Raw genomic sequence first — 19,632 nt, 5'->3', positions numbered from 1 at the left:
TGGATCTGGATCAGGGGAATACACAGGATGTTCCAAAAGAGTCATGTTATCATCCTGGAAGAAGTCCCTTGTCCTGCGGGCATTGTGTACTGTAGCATTGTCCTGTTGAAAAACCCAGTCGTTAAGACGAGGGACCTCAGTCATGAGGGTGCTCTCTGCAACATCTGGACATAGCTAGCAGCTATGACGGCTAAGACGCCCCTGCACCTCCGGAAGCTCCGTTGTTCCACTGAAGGAAAAAGAAACCAAAGCCCATTATGGCGCCCCCTCCACTCTGGCGTGTAGAAAACATCTCAGGTGGGATCTGCTTGTCATACCAGTAATGATGTACCCTTTTTTGTATTTATATTTGAAAAATCCTGCCCATTAAGGTGTGCACAGATTTTTTTTCCTTGCATCCTTTGCAAACATTTATTGAAACAGTTTCAATGTGTGCCGACAGCCTGCGCTAGTTGTCTCTTGACTTTCGTTCACTGTTGTTTCACTGCTCCTCCTGCCCCCTTTTTTGATCTGTTTGTTGTGTGCTTGTGCAACAATCACATTGAGTCAGGGACTTGGCACTACAGTCTCACACTGTAGAGCCATCCATCAACAGCCTCGGTCTCAGAACAGTCATTGCTGGCTCTGCTGAATAGGAACCTGCGAGCTCTGGACAGCAGTTGTTGAGTTGACGTCAGTTCTCCATCAGGAAGAAAAACTTACTTGCATTTTTTATACAAGTTATTAATGATTCACACAGCTTCTCCCACCCCGCCCCTTTTTGTTTTTGTATGAGAAAAAGGAATCCAATGGGTTTTTTTCTTACACTGACAGCAGAAAGATGTGCTCCTTGAGCCTGGCCCAGCAGCCAGGCTTGAACTACAGTGTTAAAACTATTGATTTTACAACACCAAGCTTGACTTATTTTACCCAGGAGGTAAAGTATGAATTCAAGATGTACAGCTGATGTGTTTGGAGTTTTTTAACTGAGGAAACTTGTAAAGACATGAAGAAAAGAAGTAGGTGGAAGAAGATGAAAAACAACAACAAAAAACCAAGTATGAAAAATGTGAACACCTATCACTTCAAACAACTTTTGTCTACCTACCTCATTAAAACGTGACATATTAGACGAATGCAAAACTAGGCAGATTCAGCACAGCCAATTTTACAGTAAATGAAAAAGTAAATGACTTATTGTGGGCATTCATATATTTAAAGATTGGCTCTAAGTCACATTCACCTTATGTACTGTGCAACGTTTCCTTAGCTGTTCAACAGACTTTGTCTTTGTTTTATTAAAAGGCACAATAATAGGAAATAAAATTGGATCTTCCCTTCAGGCTTTGTCCAGCTGTTACTGATCTTTATCTACCGTGGGATGTCTAAGTTGTACTTAGAATGTAATAAAGTATAAAAGGGAAGCTAAAGAAATGAGCGCTTAAAGTCCATTCACAGGTCTAAGGAGCCTGGACAGCATTTTAAATCACTGAGCTGTGTGCTGTTCTTTAAAGATGTTTGACAAATGCGGGCTGGGATTACTTTTGATCAGCTGGGTTCCAGCAATAAATTTTGTGTCTCTTGCTTAATTTGCATTAATTGCCTGAATTAAAAAGTTGAGGAAAATTAAACTTTTCAGCCAGTAGTGCTGATGCCAGAAGAGTGTGCTGGGTGCTGCTGTAGCTTATTTGATCTCACGATGGAGGAAGTAATCACCATGTTTTATATGGTCAAAGTGGGTCACAATCAGCTAGCTAAACGCAAGTGAATTATTTTGCGCGTACATTAGTTATCCCCATCATAATCATACCAGCAAATACATCCCCCTAAACATCAAGCACACGCAGTGTTAAGCATTGACCAGCACGTATAACTGAGTGCTGCCAAATGGAACGTGTCCACAGCTACGACAGCTTCTGCTGTGGCCTCGGAGGCACGATGGGTGAGGTAGTGTTGCAATAAATGATTGACAGGTGTTTTCTGCACTTACATACATTTATGTATTTACACCATTGGTTTTGTTGACTGTGAGATACTGATATCTGAAAATCTCAGATATAGGTGTATCTCATATCCTATTCCCAGTATTCCTGCTCACATAAAAGCTGATAAATATTAACCTGTCGGCTTTTTTCAGGTAATTTATTCCTGATGAATCATCTTTGAAATAGTAGTCTGACTGACACACCACGCTGATCATTTAGCAAAGACAAACCTAATGACCCTAGGATTTTTCAAGAGAAAAATACAAATGACATAAGACCAATGAATGCTTGAACATTTGGTGATTAGGTGACTTTCTGAGTGACAGTTGTGTTTACCTATTCTTACTATTCCTATAAAAATGTCGGCTACTGTAGTGTTGGCAAAGTCACCAAGTGTTTAAGTTAAAATGCATATTAGTTGAATAATTCATCGACCCAAACAGAATGATTATTGAATCTGATCTTGATTAGTGACTTCTCCTCTCCATTAGTCCATTCATTCAATATTCAAAAAGGCATTAGAGCTGTCCAAAGGAGATTATCTTGAGGAATACTGAAGAGGGAAACATTGGGATGTGTTCATATATGCAGAGACACAGAAAGTCTTCCTGTCCCTGCATCTGAGCAATGTGGGACCAGTCTAGGGGGAAAAGTGGCAAGATGTTTGCAGAAAATCTGCATCAGCTATTAGACCAGCCTGTGTTGGTGGACTGAAAGTCATATTCCTAGTATCTCACTGAATACCTGTTTTCAATAATTTAGTGGTTTCTGGAGGCAAAAGAAGTCTCTCCTACTACCACCATGAAGGTAATAAAGTGAAACCCGCTGCAGTGCGAGAACACTGAACTACGGTCGGAGGGGAACTTCTTGATGGGTAATTAACATCATGTCTTGCTCAGTGGGTAAACCCACTGCTGACCTGAGTGGTACATTCTCTAAAAGTTAAATGAGAGAACTCAAAGAGATTCTTCTATGGCAAAAATAAAAAAAGCCTACATTAAATCTTTGAGAAAAGTTTCACATAATACATCACAATCTTCTCATCACATTGAAGCGATGATACCTTGTCCCAAGCAGAGGAAATTTAGAGAGTTCACGTATCAACGATACCTTTACCGGCTTGAATTTTGCTTAAGGCTAACCTTTTCATTTCATTTGGGTGTTTTATCATGTGATCAGCTCTGAAACATCCTTCTTACAGAATACAAAATCAAGGTCTACATATCATTTATAGAAATACAACGTCACATGGTATAGCACTGATCAACTTACAGTAAATACAGATATTTATTTATTGGGATTGCCAGATTTTTTTTTCAATACAGTCATCTCAAAGGTCAAGAAAAGCCCAGCATTTTCCTATAAATCAGAATACTTTATTAATCCAAGAGAATTGTATCTTCATGAGGTATTTTATCCACATAAAATAAAGCAGAGGTCCTTCCTCCTAATGCACTGCTATTACTAATCTTCTCATGAAATCTCTGCCTCTGTGTATCTCCAACATGTAAGAGCTGAATTTCAAGTTGCACAACATTCATATTCCTTGTATTAAACAACAAGCTATCTTCATCTCACCAGTATTTTTGTTAACTTACATGGCTAAGACGTGCTTTGTGTGACCATCAGTACAGGAATGAGTCATCGAGAATAGCCTCCGGTGGGACAATTGTCTGGTACGAGCAGCAGGAAGCAAAGCTCAATTATAGCAAGCTTTGTGAGAGTCCTATTCCTTGGGTCATGCATTGTACTTCTTCAGTACATAGTTAAATTAATGATAAACCCACTCTTTTGGACATCTGTGTCCCTAATTTGTGCTCAGGGGTGTACACTGTGATAACACTGGAGCACAATAGCAAGCAGGAGCGCGCACATTTAGCTTGTCTGTATAACTGGTAATGGAAGTCTCGGCTATTCTGCCTCTTCACCTGCTTTGACAGAATTTTCTTTTCAGTGTGTATCTCTTGTCTTATAAGATACTAATGAGGTGATAGACTGGACAGTTTTCTTCAGTAATCAGCAACAGCAGATTGGGGTTGCAGTTTAATTAAATTGCTGTCGTAAGTGAAAAATCTAGAATCCATATTAACATGACAGCGTCACATAGTTGTTGTAGAATTGTCAGCTACACATCCACAATCCCGAAAGGTTGATTCTGTTCATCTCAACCTAACGTTTTCAGTGGGAGAAACGTTTCATCACTCATCCATGTGACTTCGCCAGTCTCAGCTGACTGCAGGTTTCCCCAACCTTATAAACAGTACATTTGCACAATGACTGAAAGTAGCCCACTGAATGAGCAAGCGGCTGTGAGGTCAGTTCCTTAATCATCCAGGTAATTAAATAATGAATGAATCAAGACATCCATGATCTGAATCTTCCTTTCAGTAACACATGAAAGATGGCCCTGTACTTGTGACAATCACCAGGAAATGTGGCATAAAAAGAGATGAAAGAGGCAAAACCGTGTGCCACAGTCAGGGGTTAAAGTGGATCTTTTCTTTATTTGTTATTATTGTTATTCTTCTTCTTCTTCTTATTATTATTATTATTATTGCGGTTGGTGTTGTTATTTGACAGAACACCAGAACGACTGCAGGTGTCCATAAGTTGTGGTTGTGGTGCTTCAGCATCTAGCTAGCCTCAGAGAAGACGTGCGAGTATAAAGGGAGTAACAATTTTTAAGTGACAGGCAATTTGAAATGTAACATTTCTATCTGCTCAAACTATTTGTGCAGTTTGTCTCACAGTGTGTTGCTTCCTGAAGGTCCAGCTGCTGTCTTTCACAGGGAGAGAAGAGAAAGAGAGCTAATTTCACTCAGAGATGTAGAAAGATAAGAAAGACGGGACAGAAGAGGAAGAAGAGAGATTTAAAGGTAAGAACTGCTCAGTGGTGTTTGATACACTGTAAATTTAAGTTTTCAGATATTGTGTCTGTACATATTAATCACGTTTTGTTTTCATGACATGAAGCATGCTGCAAAACAAACTGAGGTAGAGTAACTTTGTTATTTAAAGGTTAGTGTGGGTTAGTGCAGGGTAAACAGGTTAGTTTGCTGTGCTGTGGTGGATTTAAAGCACAGTCTGTGACTGGTGGACAGTGGTAAGGTTACATCAAGGGTAACAGAGATGAATTTGAAGTTAAGCTGATGATTATTAGTTTCATTCACTGAATTCCACTGTCATACAACATTTATAACATCTAGAAAAAAAGAAAACTAAAGCATAAACAGTGTGCTGTCAGTGTAGAGGATAGAAATAAGCCAGGACATCTCGTTGAATTTAGTTATGTACATCCACAAAGAGCAGCAGGTTAGCTGATCACAGCCTGTACATTATGAAAATCTACCAGAGCTCTCAATAGAAATTATTGTGAGTTATGATTCTTTCCCCCACACTGAGCCATTACAACCAATTTTAGGGTTCCTCCACCTGCTCCACCCGACTGTACATATTTTCGTGTTTAGAGCCAAAGTCACCCTCCACGATGTAGGCAACAGAAAATAGAGCTATTTTCATTTTCCCTTTTTTTTCTCTGCTCATGTTCTACTTAACTGATTCAAGCTGCGTACCTTTATTATAATTAAAATGAACTGAAATAAAATTTTGTATTCCTATCTTCCTGTATTATTTTATTATTTCTATAGCAAACGGTTCACTTAGCTTTGCACAAAAATGGGTGGTACAAATGTTCTTCTAGGAGCTACATTTACTTTCTTGCCTAAAGTACATTTAAGAGCCTGCAGTTTTTCACTTTTACTCGAGTAAAGAAGTCGAATCGGTACTTCGACTTTTACTGGAGTATTTTTCAAAACACTAGTGTCTGTTCTTCTACTTAAGCACAGAATGTCCATACTTTTGCTACCTCTGCTTAAAATGTTAACGTGGACTAAGAAAATATCCCCCACATTCTTACATCACCATCAGCAGCCTGAACTATTCAGATGCAGGGTGGATCCATACTTCATGTTTTTGATACCAAATATTACAACAGAAACTGAGACTCATCAGACCAGGGAAAAGTTTCTAATCCTCTACTATTCAAATGTTTAGTGGTCTAAGTTTCATGCTCTTAACTGACAGCAGTGACACCCAGTTTGTTATGTTGCTTCTGCAGCCCATCTGCTTTAAGGCTCAATGTGTCCTGTGTTCAGAAATGCTCTTCTGAATAACTTGGTTGTAACACATGGTTATTTGTTAGGTATCAATGCCTTCATATCAGTTTCAAGCAGTCTGGCCATTCTCATCTAACTTCAGAGGAGCATTGTTTTCAAGAGAACTGCCTCTCACTCACATTTTCTCTTTTTTGGACCATTGTCTGATGGATGTGTTGGAAAAAATCAGCAGCTTCTGAAGCACTCAGACCATCCTGTCTGGTACCAGCAACTATGCTAAGTTCAATTCAATTCAATTCAATTTTATTTATATAGCGTCAAGAACAGTTGCAAGGCGTTTTATATTGTAAAGACCCTATGATAACACAAAGAAACAGAGAAAACCCCAAAAATCCCCTATGAGCAAGTGGTTTGGCAACAGTGAGAAGGGAAAACTCCCTTTAAACAGGAAGAAACCTCCAGCAGAACCAGGCTCAGGGAGGGGCGACCATCTGCAACAACTGGCTGGGGTTAGGGAAGGAAGACAGGACAAAGACACATTGTGGAAGAAAGCCAGAGATTAATTATAACTAACAATTAAATGCAGACAGGTATATCAACACATAGTGAGCTAAAAAGGTGACTGAAGATAAAACACTCATGGGACACATCATGGGAATCCCCCAGCAGCCAAGACCTATTGCAGAGTAACTAAGGGGGGATCCAGTATCACCTGATTCAGCCCTAACTATATGCTTTATCAAAAAGGAAAGTTTTAAGCCAAATCTTACAAGTAGAGATAGTTTTCTGTCTCCAGAATCCAAACTAAAGCTGGTTTAAATACTCTAGGAACCACAAGTAAGCCTGCAGTCTGAGAGCAAAGTGGTCTAGTGGGGGTGATGTAGTACTATAAGGTCATTAAGATAAGATGGGGTCTGATTATTCAACACCATGTATGCGAGGAGCAGAATTTTTGCATAACCACAATATTCGCATGTATAACAAAGCGCTTAAATCACCTTGTTTTCCACTCTGATGCTCTGTGATCAAGATGGCGCCGAGTATGGCAGCCTCGTCGCGAGCTCCCCCAAGCAACGGCTTTCTTCTGTGTTTAATTTTACTTTTCCTTTATTTTTTCACGAGCAGCACTTGTCTCCTTGTGTACGACCGACAAACCTTACTGGACATAAAAGACGGTCTTTCTTATAACTTTCCGGAGTTCAAGTTTTGCAACACGGACGCTCCGTTTGCAGACCCCCCATTCATCTCACCTGAGACGCCTTTGTTCTCTGGCCCTGGAGGCCACAAACGCCGACGCAGAGGGAGAAGATCTGGCGTTCTGGTTCGACTGAGACGGCACACTTACAGACCACCGTTACCCAGTTTATTACTGGCTAATATGCAGTCTCTGGAGAACAAGCTGTGCGAGCTTCGGGCACGGATCTCATTCCAGCGAGAGATGCGGGACTGCTGCGTGATCTGCCTCACAGAAACCTGGCTATCGGACAAAGTACCGGACTCCGCAATACAACTGCCGGGGTTCTCTGTGCACCGCGCGGACAGGTCACAGGATCTTACTGGGAAAAGCAGAGGCGGTGGTGTGTGTTTCATGATCAACAACAGCTGGTGTGATTATGCGAACGTGCACCCGGTCAAATCCTTCTGCTCACCGGACCTGGAGTACCTGATGATTAAGTGCCGGCCATTCTGGCTACCGAGGGAATTTACAGCAGTGATTATTACGGCTGTTTACATTCCCCCACAAGCCGACACTGACCGTGCACTCAGGGAACTGTACAGCGCGATCAGCAGCGAGGAAACCGCACACCCAGAGGCAGCGTTTATCACAGCCGGAGACTTTAATAAGGGAAACCTGAAGAAAGTCTCACCAAAACTCCATCAACACATCCTTTTCAACACACGTGGAAACCGGCAACTCGACCACTGTTACACCTCTTTCCGGGATGCGTACAAAGCCCTCCCCCGCGCCCCATTCGGCCAATCAGATCACTGCTCCATCCTGCTCCTGCCCGCCTACAGGCAGAAGCTGAAACAGGAAGCTCCAACCCGGAGGGCGGTGCACTGTTGGACGGACCAATCGGAGTCTGCGCTGCGGGACTGTTTTGATCACGCGGACTGGGAAATGTTTCACGTGGCCGCCAGAGACATTGATGAATACACAGACTCAGTCTGTGGATTTATCAGGAAATGCGTGGAAGATGTCGTCCCATCCAGAACAGTCAAATCCTTCCCAAATCAAAAACCCTGGATTAACGGAGATGTTCGCGCGGCACGGAACACCGCCTTTGCCTCCGCGAACACATCGGACTACAAACACGCACATTACCAACTCCGGAAGACGATCAAAGCAGCCAAACGTGAGTACAGGGACAGGGTGGAACAACAGTTTGACAACCCTCGGAGTATGTGGCAGGGACTAAACACGATCACAGACTTTAGAGGGAAAACCAGCACACCGCAGACCACGGCCTCTCTGTGTGAGGATCTAAACGTATTCTACGCTAGATTCGACACAGCGAACACCATGAGACCGGACAGTGTGCGCACCGCGGATGACGTCAGTGCGCACACTGTGTCTGAGGAGGATGTGCGGAAGTGCTTCAGGAAGGTGAACGCACGCAAAGCTACTGGTCCGGACGGGATTCCCGGCCGCGTCCTCAGGTCATGCGCGGCTCAGCTGGCTGGAGTGTTCACGCACATCTTCAACCTTTCCCTCTCTCTGTCTGTAGTCCCAGCCTGCTTCAAAATGGCCACCATCGTCCCTGTACCCAAATCCTCCACCATCTCCTCATTGAACGACTGGCGACCTGTAGCCCTGACCCCCATCGTAAGCAAATGCTTCGAGAAGCTGGTCAGGGACTTCATCTGCTCTGCACTACCCGACTCACTGGACCCTCTACAGTTTGCATACCGCCACAACAGGTCCACTGATGATGCCATAGCCCTGACACTACACACTGCCCTGTCACACCTGGAGAAGAGAGACACGTATGTGAGGATGCTGTTTGTAGATTACAGCTCAGCATTCAATACCATCGTTCACTCGAAGCTGGACAGGAAACTGCAGGATCTAGGACTGAGCAGCTCCCTCTGCAGCTGGATCCTTAGCTTCCTGTCTGACAGACGCCAGGTGGTCAGACTGGGCAGCATCACCTCATCCCCCATCACACTGAACACTGGTGCTCCACAGGGGTGTGTATTGAGCCCTCTCCTGTACTCACTCTACACCTACGACTGCACAGCCACTAACAGCTCCAACATCATTGTGAAGTTTGCGGACGACACTACAGTGGTGGGTCTTATCACCAACGGTGATGAGACGGCTTACAGGGAGGAGGTCAGCGCCCTGACCCACTGGTGTCAAGACAACCATCTCACCCTCAACGTCGCAAAGACAAAGGAGTTGATAGTGGACTTCCGGAGGTGCAGAGAAGTACACACCCCCATCACCATCAACGGCGCTGCTGTGGAGAGAGTGAGCAGCTTCCGGTTCCTTGGCGTACACCTGGCTGAGGATCTTACGTGGTCAGTACACACAAACAAAACAGTGAAGAAGGCGCAGCAGCGCCTCTTCTTTCTCAGGAGACTGAAAAGATTCGGCATGAGCCCCCGCATCCTCAGGACCTTCTATCACTGTGCCATTGAGAGCATCCTCACTGGATGCATCACCACCTGGTATGGCAACAGCACCGCCTACAACTGCAAAGCTCTCCAGCAAGTAGTGCGGTGCTCTGAACGGATAATTAGAGGTGAGCTTCCCTCCCTCCAGGACATCTACAGGAAGCGGTGCCTGAGGAAAGCGGGGAGGATCATCAAGGACTCCAGTCACCCCAGCCATAAACTGTTCAGACTGCTTCCATCAGGAAGGAGGTTCTGCAGCATCCGGTCCCGTACCAGCAGACTGAGAGACAGCTTTTTCCATCAGGCCATCAGACTGCTGAACACGTCATAGACACCTCAGCTTCACTACTGGAACTTCAACATTATGCACTCCACACTGTATATAAATGCCACTTGTTTTGCACATATTCAACTCTGTATATTTTATATATTTTATTATTATTATTATTATTATTTTATTTTATTTTTTTACTATTTAATTTGTAAAAATGTGTATACACACACACACACACACACACACACACGTAGGAAAATATTTAGTATACACATCCAGAAATGCATACACTATTATATATTGTACATATATTTATTAGTTTCAGGTTGGCCATTCTTGTATTTTGCTCGTTTGTGTTGTTGTGTTTGCACATCTCTGTTGCTTGTGGGGCTCGCACACAAGAATTTCACTCGCATGTGCTGTGCCAGTGTGCCTGCACATGTGATGTGACAATAAAAAGTGATTTGATTTGATTTGATTTGAACTTCAGCAGGCTGTCTTCACCATTTCTACAAGCCTAAATGAGCTGTTGCTATGTGAGTGACTGATTGGATGGTTTCATTAAGAAGCATTTCTACATATATTTATGTTCAACAAAGTGGCTGGTGAGTGTATATACTTGTCACAATTGAGTGTATATTAAAGATGTAGTCAGTGAAGTACTTTTTAGATGTCTCAAACTAACCGGTTTCACCATCGCCATCTTGGTGTTTTGAAACTGGACATTAACGGAACTGCATACAGTGGGGCAAAAAAGTATTTAGTCAGCCACCGATTGTGCAAGTTCCCCCACTTAAAATGATGACAGAGGTCAGTAATTTGCACCAGAGGTACACTTCAACTGTGAGAGTCAGAATGTGAAAAAAAAATCCATGAATTCACATGGTAGGATTTGTAAAGAATTTATTCGTAAATTAGGGTGGAAAATAAGTATTTGGTCACCTCAAACAAGGAAAATCTCTGGCTCTCACAGACCTGTAACGTCTTCTGTAAGAAGCTTTTCTGTCCCCCACTCGTTACCTGTATGAATGGCACCTGTTTGAACTCATCATCTGTATAAAAGACACCTGTCCACAGCCTCAAACAGTCAGACTCCAAACTCCGCCATGGCCAAGACCAAAGAGCTTTCGAAGGACACCAGGAAAAGTATTGTAGACCTGCACCAGACTGGGAAGAGTGAATCTACAATAGGCAAGCAGCTTGGTGTGAAAAAATCAACTGTGGGAGCAATCATCAGAAAATGGAAGACATACAAGACCACTGATAATCTCCCTCGATCTGGGGCTCCACGCAAGATCTCATCCCGTGGGGTCAAAATGATCATGAGAACGGTGAGCAAAGATCCCAGAACCACACGGGGGGACCTGGTGAATGACCTGCAGAGAGCTGGGACCAAAGTAACAAAGGTCACCATCAGTAACACACTACAACGGCAGGAAATCAAATCCCGCAGTGCCAGACGTGTTCCGCTGCTGAAGCCAGTGCATGTCCAGGCCCGTCTGAAGTTTGCCAGAGAGCACATGGATGATACAGCAGAGGATTGGGAGAATGTCATGTGGTCAGATGAAACCAAAGTAGAACTTTTTGGTATAAACTCAACTCGTCGTGTTTGGAGGAAGAAGAATACTGAGTTGCATCCCAAGAACACCATACCTACTGTGAAGCATGGGGGTGGAAACATCATGCTATGGGGCTGTTTTTCTGCCAAGGGGACAGGAGGACTGATCCGTGTTAAGGACAGAATGAATGGGGCCATGTATCGTGAGATTTTGAGCCAAAACCTCCTTCCATCAGTGAGAACTTTGAAGATGAAACGAGGCTGGGTCTTCCAACATGACAATGATCCAAAACACACCGCCCGGGCAACAAAGGAGTGGCTCCGTAAGAAGCATTTGAAAGTCCTGGAGTGGCCTAGCCAGTCTCCAGACCTCGACCCCATAGAAAATCTGTGGCGGGAGTTGAAAGTCCGTGTTGCTCGGCGACAGCCCCAAAACATCACTGCTCTCGAGAAGATCTGCATGGAGGAATGGGCCAAAATACCAGCTACTGTGTGTGCAAACCTGGTAAAGACCTATAGTAAATGTTTGACCTCTGTTATTGCCAACAAAGGTTATGTTACAAAGTATTGAGTTGTATTTTTGTTATTGACCAAATACTTATTTTCCACCCTAATTTACGAATAAATACTTTACAAATCCTACCATGTGGATTCATGGATTTTTTTTTCACATTCTGTCTCTCACAGTTGAAGTGTACCTCTGGTGCAAATTACTGACCTCTGTCATCATTTTAGGTGGGGGAACTTGCACAATCGGTGGCTGACTAAATACTTTTTTGCCCCACTGTAACTGAAGGAAACCACATGTTCCTAGGCACTGACAGAAAGTAACAATGTAGGCTTGCCCTAAAGGGTTTTCTCTTTAATTATCCTTCTTAACTCTAATGAGGACCACAGTGTGCAGAAAGAACATTATGTTGTATTCAGTAAGACTGAATAAAAGCATCAGAAAAGTACAAAAGTGTGAGACAAAGAGTGGAGTTTTAATAAAATCAGACTTTTATTTGCAATCAAATGAGTCACCTCCTAGTGTTTTGGACTTCAGATGTAGAAGACTACAGTGATTAAAAAAAAGATTAACTTAAGAAGTGTAGTCTACAATACTTCATGTGCTTTTATTTATTTTTTAGTTAAGATTACTTTTTAGGGTTTTAAATTGTTATATTAATTATTAACATTCCGGTGCATATATAATATAAGAAATATTTAACTTTAGTCTTACCTATAATTAAATATGTAATACAGTTAGTGTGTGCTATAATATAGCTATATTTTATGGCACACACTAACTGCATGCCAGCAAGCCTGAGTGCCTGTGGTATATTCACCATATAGCTATATAGCTATGTAGCTACATGCTATATAGCATATTTAGCTATATGCTTTAGAACATTTAAAGCTATATGCGATATATGCTATATAGCATATAGCATATATAGCTATATGGCTATATATGCTATATAGCAGGGGTCACCAACCTTTTTGAAAGTGAGAGCTACTTCTTGGGTACCGATTAATGTGAAGGGCTACCAGTTTGACACACACTTCTCAAATAACAAATTTCCTCAGTTTAACTTAATTATGTGTTATCATTAATAATTAATGATATTCATCTATGTACGGACACTAATTATGTTAATTATTTTTCACCATAATTATAAAGAATGCAAGTAGGAAACAAGGTAGGAAACATAAATATCAATATGCAACGCTTTATTTCTATATATCTCTGCAAGTATTTACATTTTGAAGTGATCACTTCTACAACATTTTCACTTACCACTAACAAATTTTAACAAATCATGCACTGTTACATACATTATTTTTGTATGTATGTAACATACAAAAAAATCAACTTTCAAATTTTACAGAACTTTTCACCAAATTGGCAGCATTTTAAAGCAAATTGTCACATGTTACACTTAACAAACACATTTGTTTTTCAATAATTAAATTCAACTTTGACATGACACTGTAATGTTGCCACTGAGAACATATAATATGGCTTTCTTTGTCTGTTAGTGGGAAACCTGGCATTGCATGCTGTTCACCAGTGTGTTGTAATCTGGGGTATAACTTGACACTGCAACTCTGAGTGAGTCTTGCAGATGTGCATCGGAGAGGCGTGTTCTGTGTTTGTTCTTGATGAAGTTCATGTCAGAAAAGGCTGATTCACAAAGATAGGTTGAACCAAACAGGCTGGCAACCTTCATAGCTGCTGTGCACACACCACTGTACTTTTCTGTGTCAACAAGGCACCAAAAGTTTGGTGCACCCAGATAGGCTTTGAGGTGGACGTCATTTTGCAATGTTACAATTTCGATTTCCACCTGTCCAGCATCCAAGCTGAACATTGAACTTAGTTGCTCAGCAATGCATGTTGTGTCCACATTCATGAAAGGATTGGAAACAAATGAGACACATGGCTCAAGCTGATCAAGGTCACAAAACCTGTTCTCAAACTCTTGACCAAGTCGGTTTATGACTTGAGTGTACTTTTCTGCAACTTTGTCAAAAGTCTCAGATGCAGAAGCATTGTCTTTCAGCACCATCTGCACAGAGGGAAAGTGCAGCACCTTTTTTCTCTGTAAATGCACAGAGAAAATGTTCATCTGGGCTTTAAATCCATTTAAAGCACTTATCATGTCAGCAACAGTCTTACCTTTGCCTTGCAGCTCACAGTTCAAATGGTTCAGTTTCCCAGTAATGTCTGTTAAAAACACAAGGTCAAGTGTCCACTCAGTGTCCTCCAGCAGAGATGTGTCTTCCCCTTTGGATTGCATGAACTTCTTGATTTCACCCAAAAGTGACAAAAAACGAAGCAAAATCCGTCCCCTGCTGAGCCATTGGATTTCCGTATGTAGTAGCAGGTCACCATATTCAGCTGACAGCTCCTCCAATAGCACCTTGAATGTTCTGTGCTGTTTAGCTCTGGAGCGGATGCTGTTTATGATCTTCACGACGGGAGTCATGATGTGCTCGAAGCCGATCACCTTTGCGCATAACGCCTGCTGGTGAATGATGCAGTGGTAATGCATGAAGTTTGGGAACTCTGTGTCACCTTTACAGTGAGCGATGAATCCCGTATGTCGGCCGATCATAGCAGGAGCCCCGTCGGTAGTCACTGATACCAGCTTTTCCAACGGTACCTTTTTCTTCGCGAAAAACTCCTTCACCGCGTTATAGATGTCAACTCCCTTCGTTGTTGTCTTTAGCGGCAGTAGTGTCAGAAGTTCTTCTTTTGTGGAGAAACCATCAAATACCATCCGGATAAAGACCATCAGCTGTGCTGTACTGCTGCTGTCGACGGACTCGTCACACTGGATGCTAAACCAACTGCACTTTGCCAGATCCTGATCCAACTGATCGGCCAAGTTCCCGGACATAGCCGACACTCTTCTAACAATTGTAGTTGGAGATTACATTGTTTCCATATTTCCATATTTCCATATTTCTCGTCTTTAAGCACAGTTTTTGCAATTATCATCATTGCTTCTTTGAAATACTCCCCGTCTAAAAATGCCTTCTTTTTCTTAATCATGAAATGTGTAGCTCTAAATGAGGCTTCGGTTGCTTTTTGAGAGTTTTTCACCGGTCTCGTGAAAAAAGACTGCTGTTTGCTCAAACCTGCCTTTAATTCGCGGGCCTTTTCCGCTCGCAGTGTGCTGCCCTTTGGGTAGTTAGCATGGTAGCTTGTGTGACACGTTCGGAAATGTCTCTCCACGTTGTGCCGCTTTGCCGTTGCCACAGTTGCCCCGCAAATGAGACACACGCATGAATCTTTCACAGAGGTAAAAAAGAACTCTTCCTCCCATTCACTGTGAAAATTATATGTTTTCTTCCTTTTTTCCGCCATGTTTTCCTCATCTCCTCATCTTTGCCTTTGCTGGTCTTCACGGCAACTGTTTCCGTGGAGACCAGCTAGCACTAAATATTAGATCATGATCTAATATTTAATAATAAACTTTTTTTTAAAATATATTATCTCTAACAAATTAACGCCAATGCAATTGTGATAAAAAAAAAATAGCAAGAAAAAATAAAAATAGATGCAGCTTACTGGTAAGTTGTTATGGTGAGCTATTTTTAGAACAGGCCCGCGGGCGACTCATGTGGTCCTTGCGGGCGACCTGGTGCCCGCGGGCACCGTGTTGGTGACCCCTGCTATATAGCATATAGCATATAGCTATATAGCTATATAGCATATATAGCTACATAGCATATATAGCTATATGGTGAATATACCACAGGCACTCAGGCTTGCTGGCATTTCTTTCTGGAGGTCACTCGAAGTTTTACAATAAAAGCCCAAAAGCCTTTTCCACATAGACTCCATCTGTTAAACAAAGGTCCTCTGTCTTTGAATAACTGAGATTATATGTTTGTAAAACTTTTCCAACACCTTGAAAAGTGTTTCACGAAAAGTTTTACACCTTGTCCCAATTTAAAGTCTATTACCTGAGTGGGAACCCACAGATAGGGCCAGCAACAGAAGAAATGCTAATGCGCATGCACAAGTATTAAGCAAATGCTTAATACATCAACAATCCAACAGTGTTACCAGTGTGTACACCTGTGTCAGGTTGGAGGAAGTATTTTTTCTGAACACAGGTTAAAATATGTAAGACCAATTAAATCAGCTAAATAATACTGGGGGCAGTCATTCTCTGTGGAGTCATCACAATGTGTTGGACATTACATGCCACAACAGAACATTTGTTCTCTTAATATTATGAGCATTGTGTTTAAAGCCACCTTTTTCCTGATAGTACTCTTGGAGTATTACATTCTACTGACGCTTTTACTTAGAAAGGCGAGAGATATCTTCCTGCTGGATGTGTCTGTTTGTTGTGATTTGTTTCTGTACGAGGGCAGTGCTGCAAATACTATATAACTCTGGAAATACAACTAATTCTCATCTGAGTCAGCACTGCACCACATTTCCTTATGCTGCCTCTAATCAGAAGAACTCGGTGCGAGAATGCGAGATCGGCATACACAAACAGAGTCAACCGTACTTCTCATACAGCTAAAGCTGTACTCTGGTCAGACCTCATACTAGTTTCATACCGGGGAATTATTTCCTGTTCATGCTGTTATCTACTCCACGTGGGTCCACAGGCATTCAATATTTTACAGATCACATCTCAACAAGTTCCCATTTATCATCAGGTACAGCATGTGTCTTTTTTTCTGCTGAGCACACTAATTGACAAACTCAGGATAGGAGCCTCGTAAAGAAAGCACCAGCCACACAAATCTCCGGATATCAGCCTGTCTCCAAGTGCAATCTGCTCACTCGCCATAATCAATAACACACCAATAAGGACCACATCGAGAGACGAGCAATCTGACGCCCGTTTTATATGAGTGTGTTATGGCAGCATCATGCTGACATTCTCTCTCGCATAAGCATCCATTTTTAATCACAGTATCTGGCCTCGCTGCTGCTCGTCAAGTGCCTCAGCCTCCTGTCAGAGTGTGGGTTTGCAGAGAGGGATAAGAGCTCTTATTGCTGCTATGTGGAAATAGATGTGCTGGTACAACTGCCTACCTCTCCTGGACCATCTGTGGAGTGGCAGTGCTGGGTGACTATTACATAAAGCATTCACAACAGGCCCGTTCTTTCCCACATTATGCTAACAAGTCCTTCACATAATTTGAATTTGTGTCTCGAAACGTCTTTAACTGTGTTTTGTTGACGCCAGCTCTCATAATGGAAACTGTACCCTTTCTTTTAGTTTTAATCCAGGCTGTGTTAGTTTTTAGCATAGAGTTAGCTCAAATTTTAAACTGTACATGCTGTATAGAGTAAAGCTTGCATTAAAAAAAAGCTATTTTACATTAATTGGATGCTTAGGCTAAGCCTTTAGAGTAAAAATCAAATAAGATATTTAAAATCAAATGCTAAACAGTCTACAGTTTGAACAATGCACCGTGTAGCAGCAGTTATATACAGAGTGTTAAGTAAAAAAAGACATTGTGACGCTATTTGAAAACGTATATTAAGTTGTGTTGACCTGGGAAAACAGTAATATGACATATTGTAAAATTAGCTGTACAGTCAATCTCTTTTCTCTGTGTGTTTATCACAACTGACCACTGTCACATACAAGTCCTCTGTTATACTTTTTAAATACCAAAGTATTGATGATTTCTATTAGTTGTGCCAGCTCTATCTTTTATTCTGCTAAGCTAGATTTAACATGCACAAGTGGTTTGATATTCTCTTGTAACTCATATTAAGACAGAAAATGAGTGACTAGTGCAACACGTGGTAATATTGTATTTTTGCATTAGCAATGGTTCAATGTTTATCGGTTCCACATTTTGAAACCCTGATAGTACAAGTTATAACTTGTTTGCTGTATTGTCGCTGACATCTGTCCCTAATTACTTTCGTGCTAAGTAGAACATAGAGAGCCATTTCAGGGCAGGCAATGTCAATTAATCGTGTGGGTCTGTGTGTGTGCACTGTATCAATTATAAACCTTACACTTGGGGTGCTCTCAATGTCTGTTGCTAACTGTTAAACATGGTGGTGCAGCTGTACTGATATGGGAAGTCATTTTGTCTGATAATTATTGTGCCTAGCTGCATAGTAGCCAAGGAATATGAGGCTATTCTGCACCACCAGGAGCACCCTAGTGTGCAAACATTGTCCCATCCTTCTGATGAAAAGCTACCATACAATCTGCAAGAGTGTTTTTTTCCGGGAACACCACAGAGATGGTCCTCGTGGGTTTTCGTTTTGATGAAAAGTCCGGCATTCACAACATAAAATTCAGGATGTTGTACAACAGCTGCACTGGGCGCATCTGAAAGCAAATAGAGGCCCTTCTCTTCTTCTTGTGCTCTAACATATTTTTAGTTTTAATTCATTCAGGCAAAAGTCAAATATGATTTCAGGTTTTAATAATTAATAGATTTTTTATACTCCTTTAAGCTCCTATATTTGGAAAATTTGCCACAATTTATTGTCTTTTCACAATAAAATAAACAAGTTAATGATGGAAAAATGAGATTGGGTGAGTTAGCACTGGATACTGATTACATATCTAGAGTAATAAGTCTGCGAAGGAAAAGCAATTTTATTGCTACACATATATTAAGGAGATGATTGCAGGGATTGTAAAACAAAGCTAAGAAAATGAAATATGGGTGTAATCACTAGCGCCATATAAATCAACAGATATTTAGACACATTAAGGCTTGTGTTAAACTCTAGCCTGAAGCGGGCTCACTCTGACACTTTTCCAACAATTTCCTCTGGGAGAGAAGATAGTTACAAAACAGAGAGTGTAATTAAAAAGACTATCTTTCAAGCATAGGCGCCAGCCAGTGCAGTGAAAATAAGAGATGTTAGTTCGAGTCATGGTGAGAGCTTATGGATGGAGAGAGACTGCAAGAATGGGAGGACAGAGACAATGACCCATCAAAGGACCCAGAGTGTTTGCTCTCCTCCTGCCTCCCATTAAAGTAGACAACAGCAACAATTACATGCAACCAGAGGCCAAACATTGACGTCAGCGTTTACAAAAAGCTCTTCACTATAAAGCTGCTGTGACTCATGACCTCAAAATAATTGCAGACTGCATCACCAAATCTGGTACCGTACAAAAACATGAGGGCCTGTCAATGAGAGTGGTTTGAAGGATTTCATGCTAGACCCTCCAAACATATCAAACACTGCCTTGCTTTTCTATTGTAACTCTTTGATATGTTTTTTATGAATGAATCAAATGAAGAAGCAATTTTAAGAGCATAGATATATATAGCTATCAAATTTTACAGATGTGCTCCTCGCAAACAGCCCTAGAAAAACACATGTGAGCAAACTTCAAAGGGATTTATGCTAAGAATACCAGTGCAGTCTTGTATGAGGCCCATTGTCAGGCTGAATAACACAGGACTGTCAGTTTAGTCTAATAACGGAGCTTGTTGCTTTGTGCTGGTGTACTTTGGCTGGCAAAATGTGGATGACATACTGTCAGGCCCACATATTTCTTACTGAGAGAACAATAACTCTCGACAAGAGGAAAGCAGAATACCACCTTGAAGACGACCTATTATGCTCATTTCTAACTCCATATATTTATA

The 19,632-nt window shown here is 41.7% G+C and overlaps 1 protein-coding gene across 1 annotated transcript; it reads right to left on the bottom strand.

The window, feature by feature from the left end:
* Positions 1 to 14,052: 14,052 nt before the first annotated feature.
* Positions 14,053 to 14,918, bottom strand: LOC146573763 (general transcription factor II-I repeat domain-containing protein 2-like). Its single transcript, XM_085275461.1, has 2 exons — positions 14,195 to 14,918; positions 14,053 to 14,084 (listed from the first exon to the last, which is right to left on the bottom strand). The coding sequence occupies exons 1-2, from the start codon at positions 14,916 to 14,918 to the stop codon at positions 14,053 to 14,055; spliced, it is 756 nt and encodes a 251-aa protein (XP_085131587.1).
* Positions 14,919 to 19,632: the final 4,714 nt, after the last annotated feature.

This window comes from Mchenga conophoros, linkage group LG5 (assembly GCF_057382185.1).
Source record: "Mchenga conophoros isolate Kocher_MC1m ecotype Shallow Benthic linkage group LG5, M_conophoros_male_GT1.1, whole genome shotgun sequence".
Lineage (NCBI taxonomy): Eukaryota > Metazoa > Chordata > Actinopteri > Cichliformes > Cichlidae > Mchenga > Mchenga conophoros.
This window is presented reverse-complemented; position numbering and strand designations above follow the sequence as displayed.

Excerpts from the sequence above, each read along its gene's own strand:
- LOC146573763 (XM_085275461.1), bottom strand. The coding sequence starts at position 14,918 with ATGTCCGGGAACTTGGCCGATCAGTTGGATCAGGATCTGGCAAAGTGC. Across the intron at positions 14,085-14,194 it reads CTGTGAGCTGCAAGGCAAAG|ATGGTGCTGAAAGACAATGC; the intron begins GTAAGACTGTTG and ends CCCTCTGTGCAG.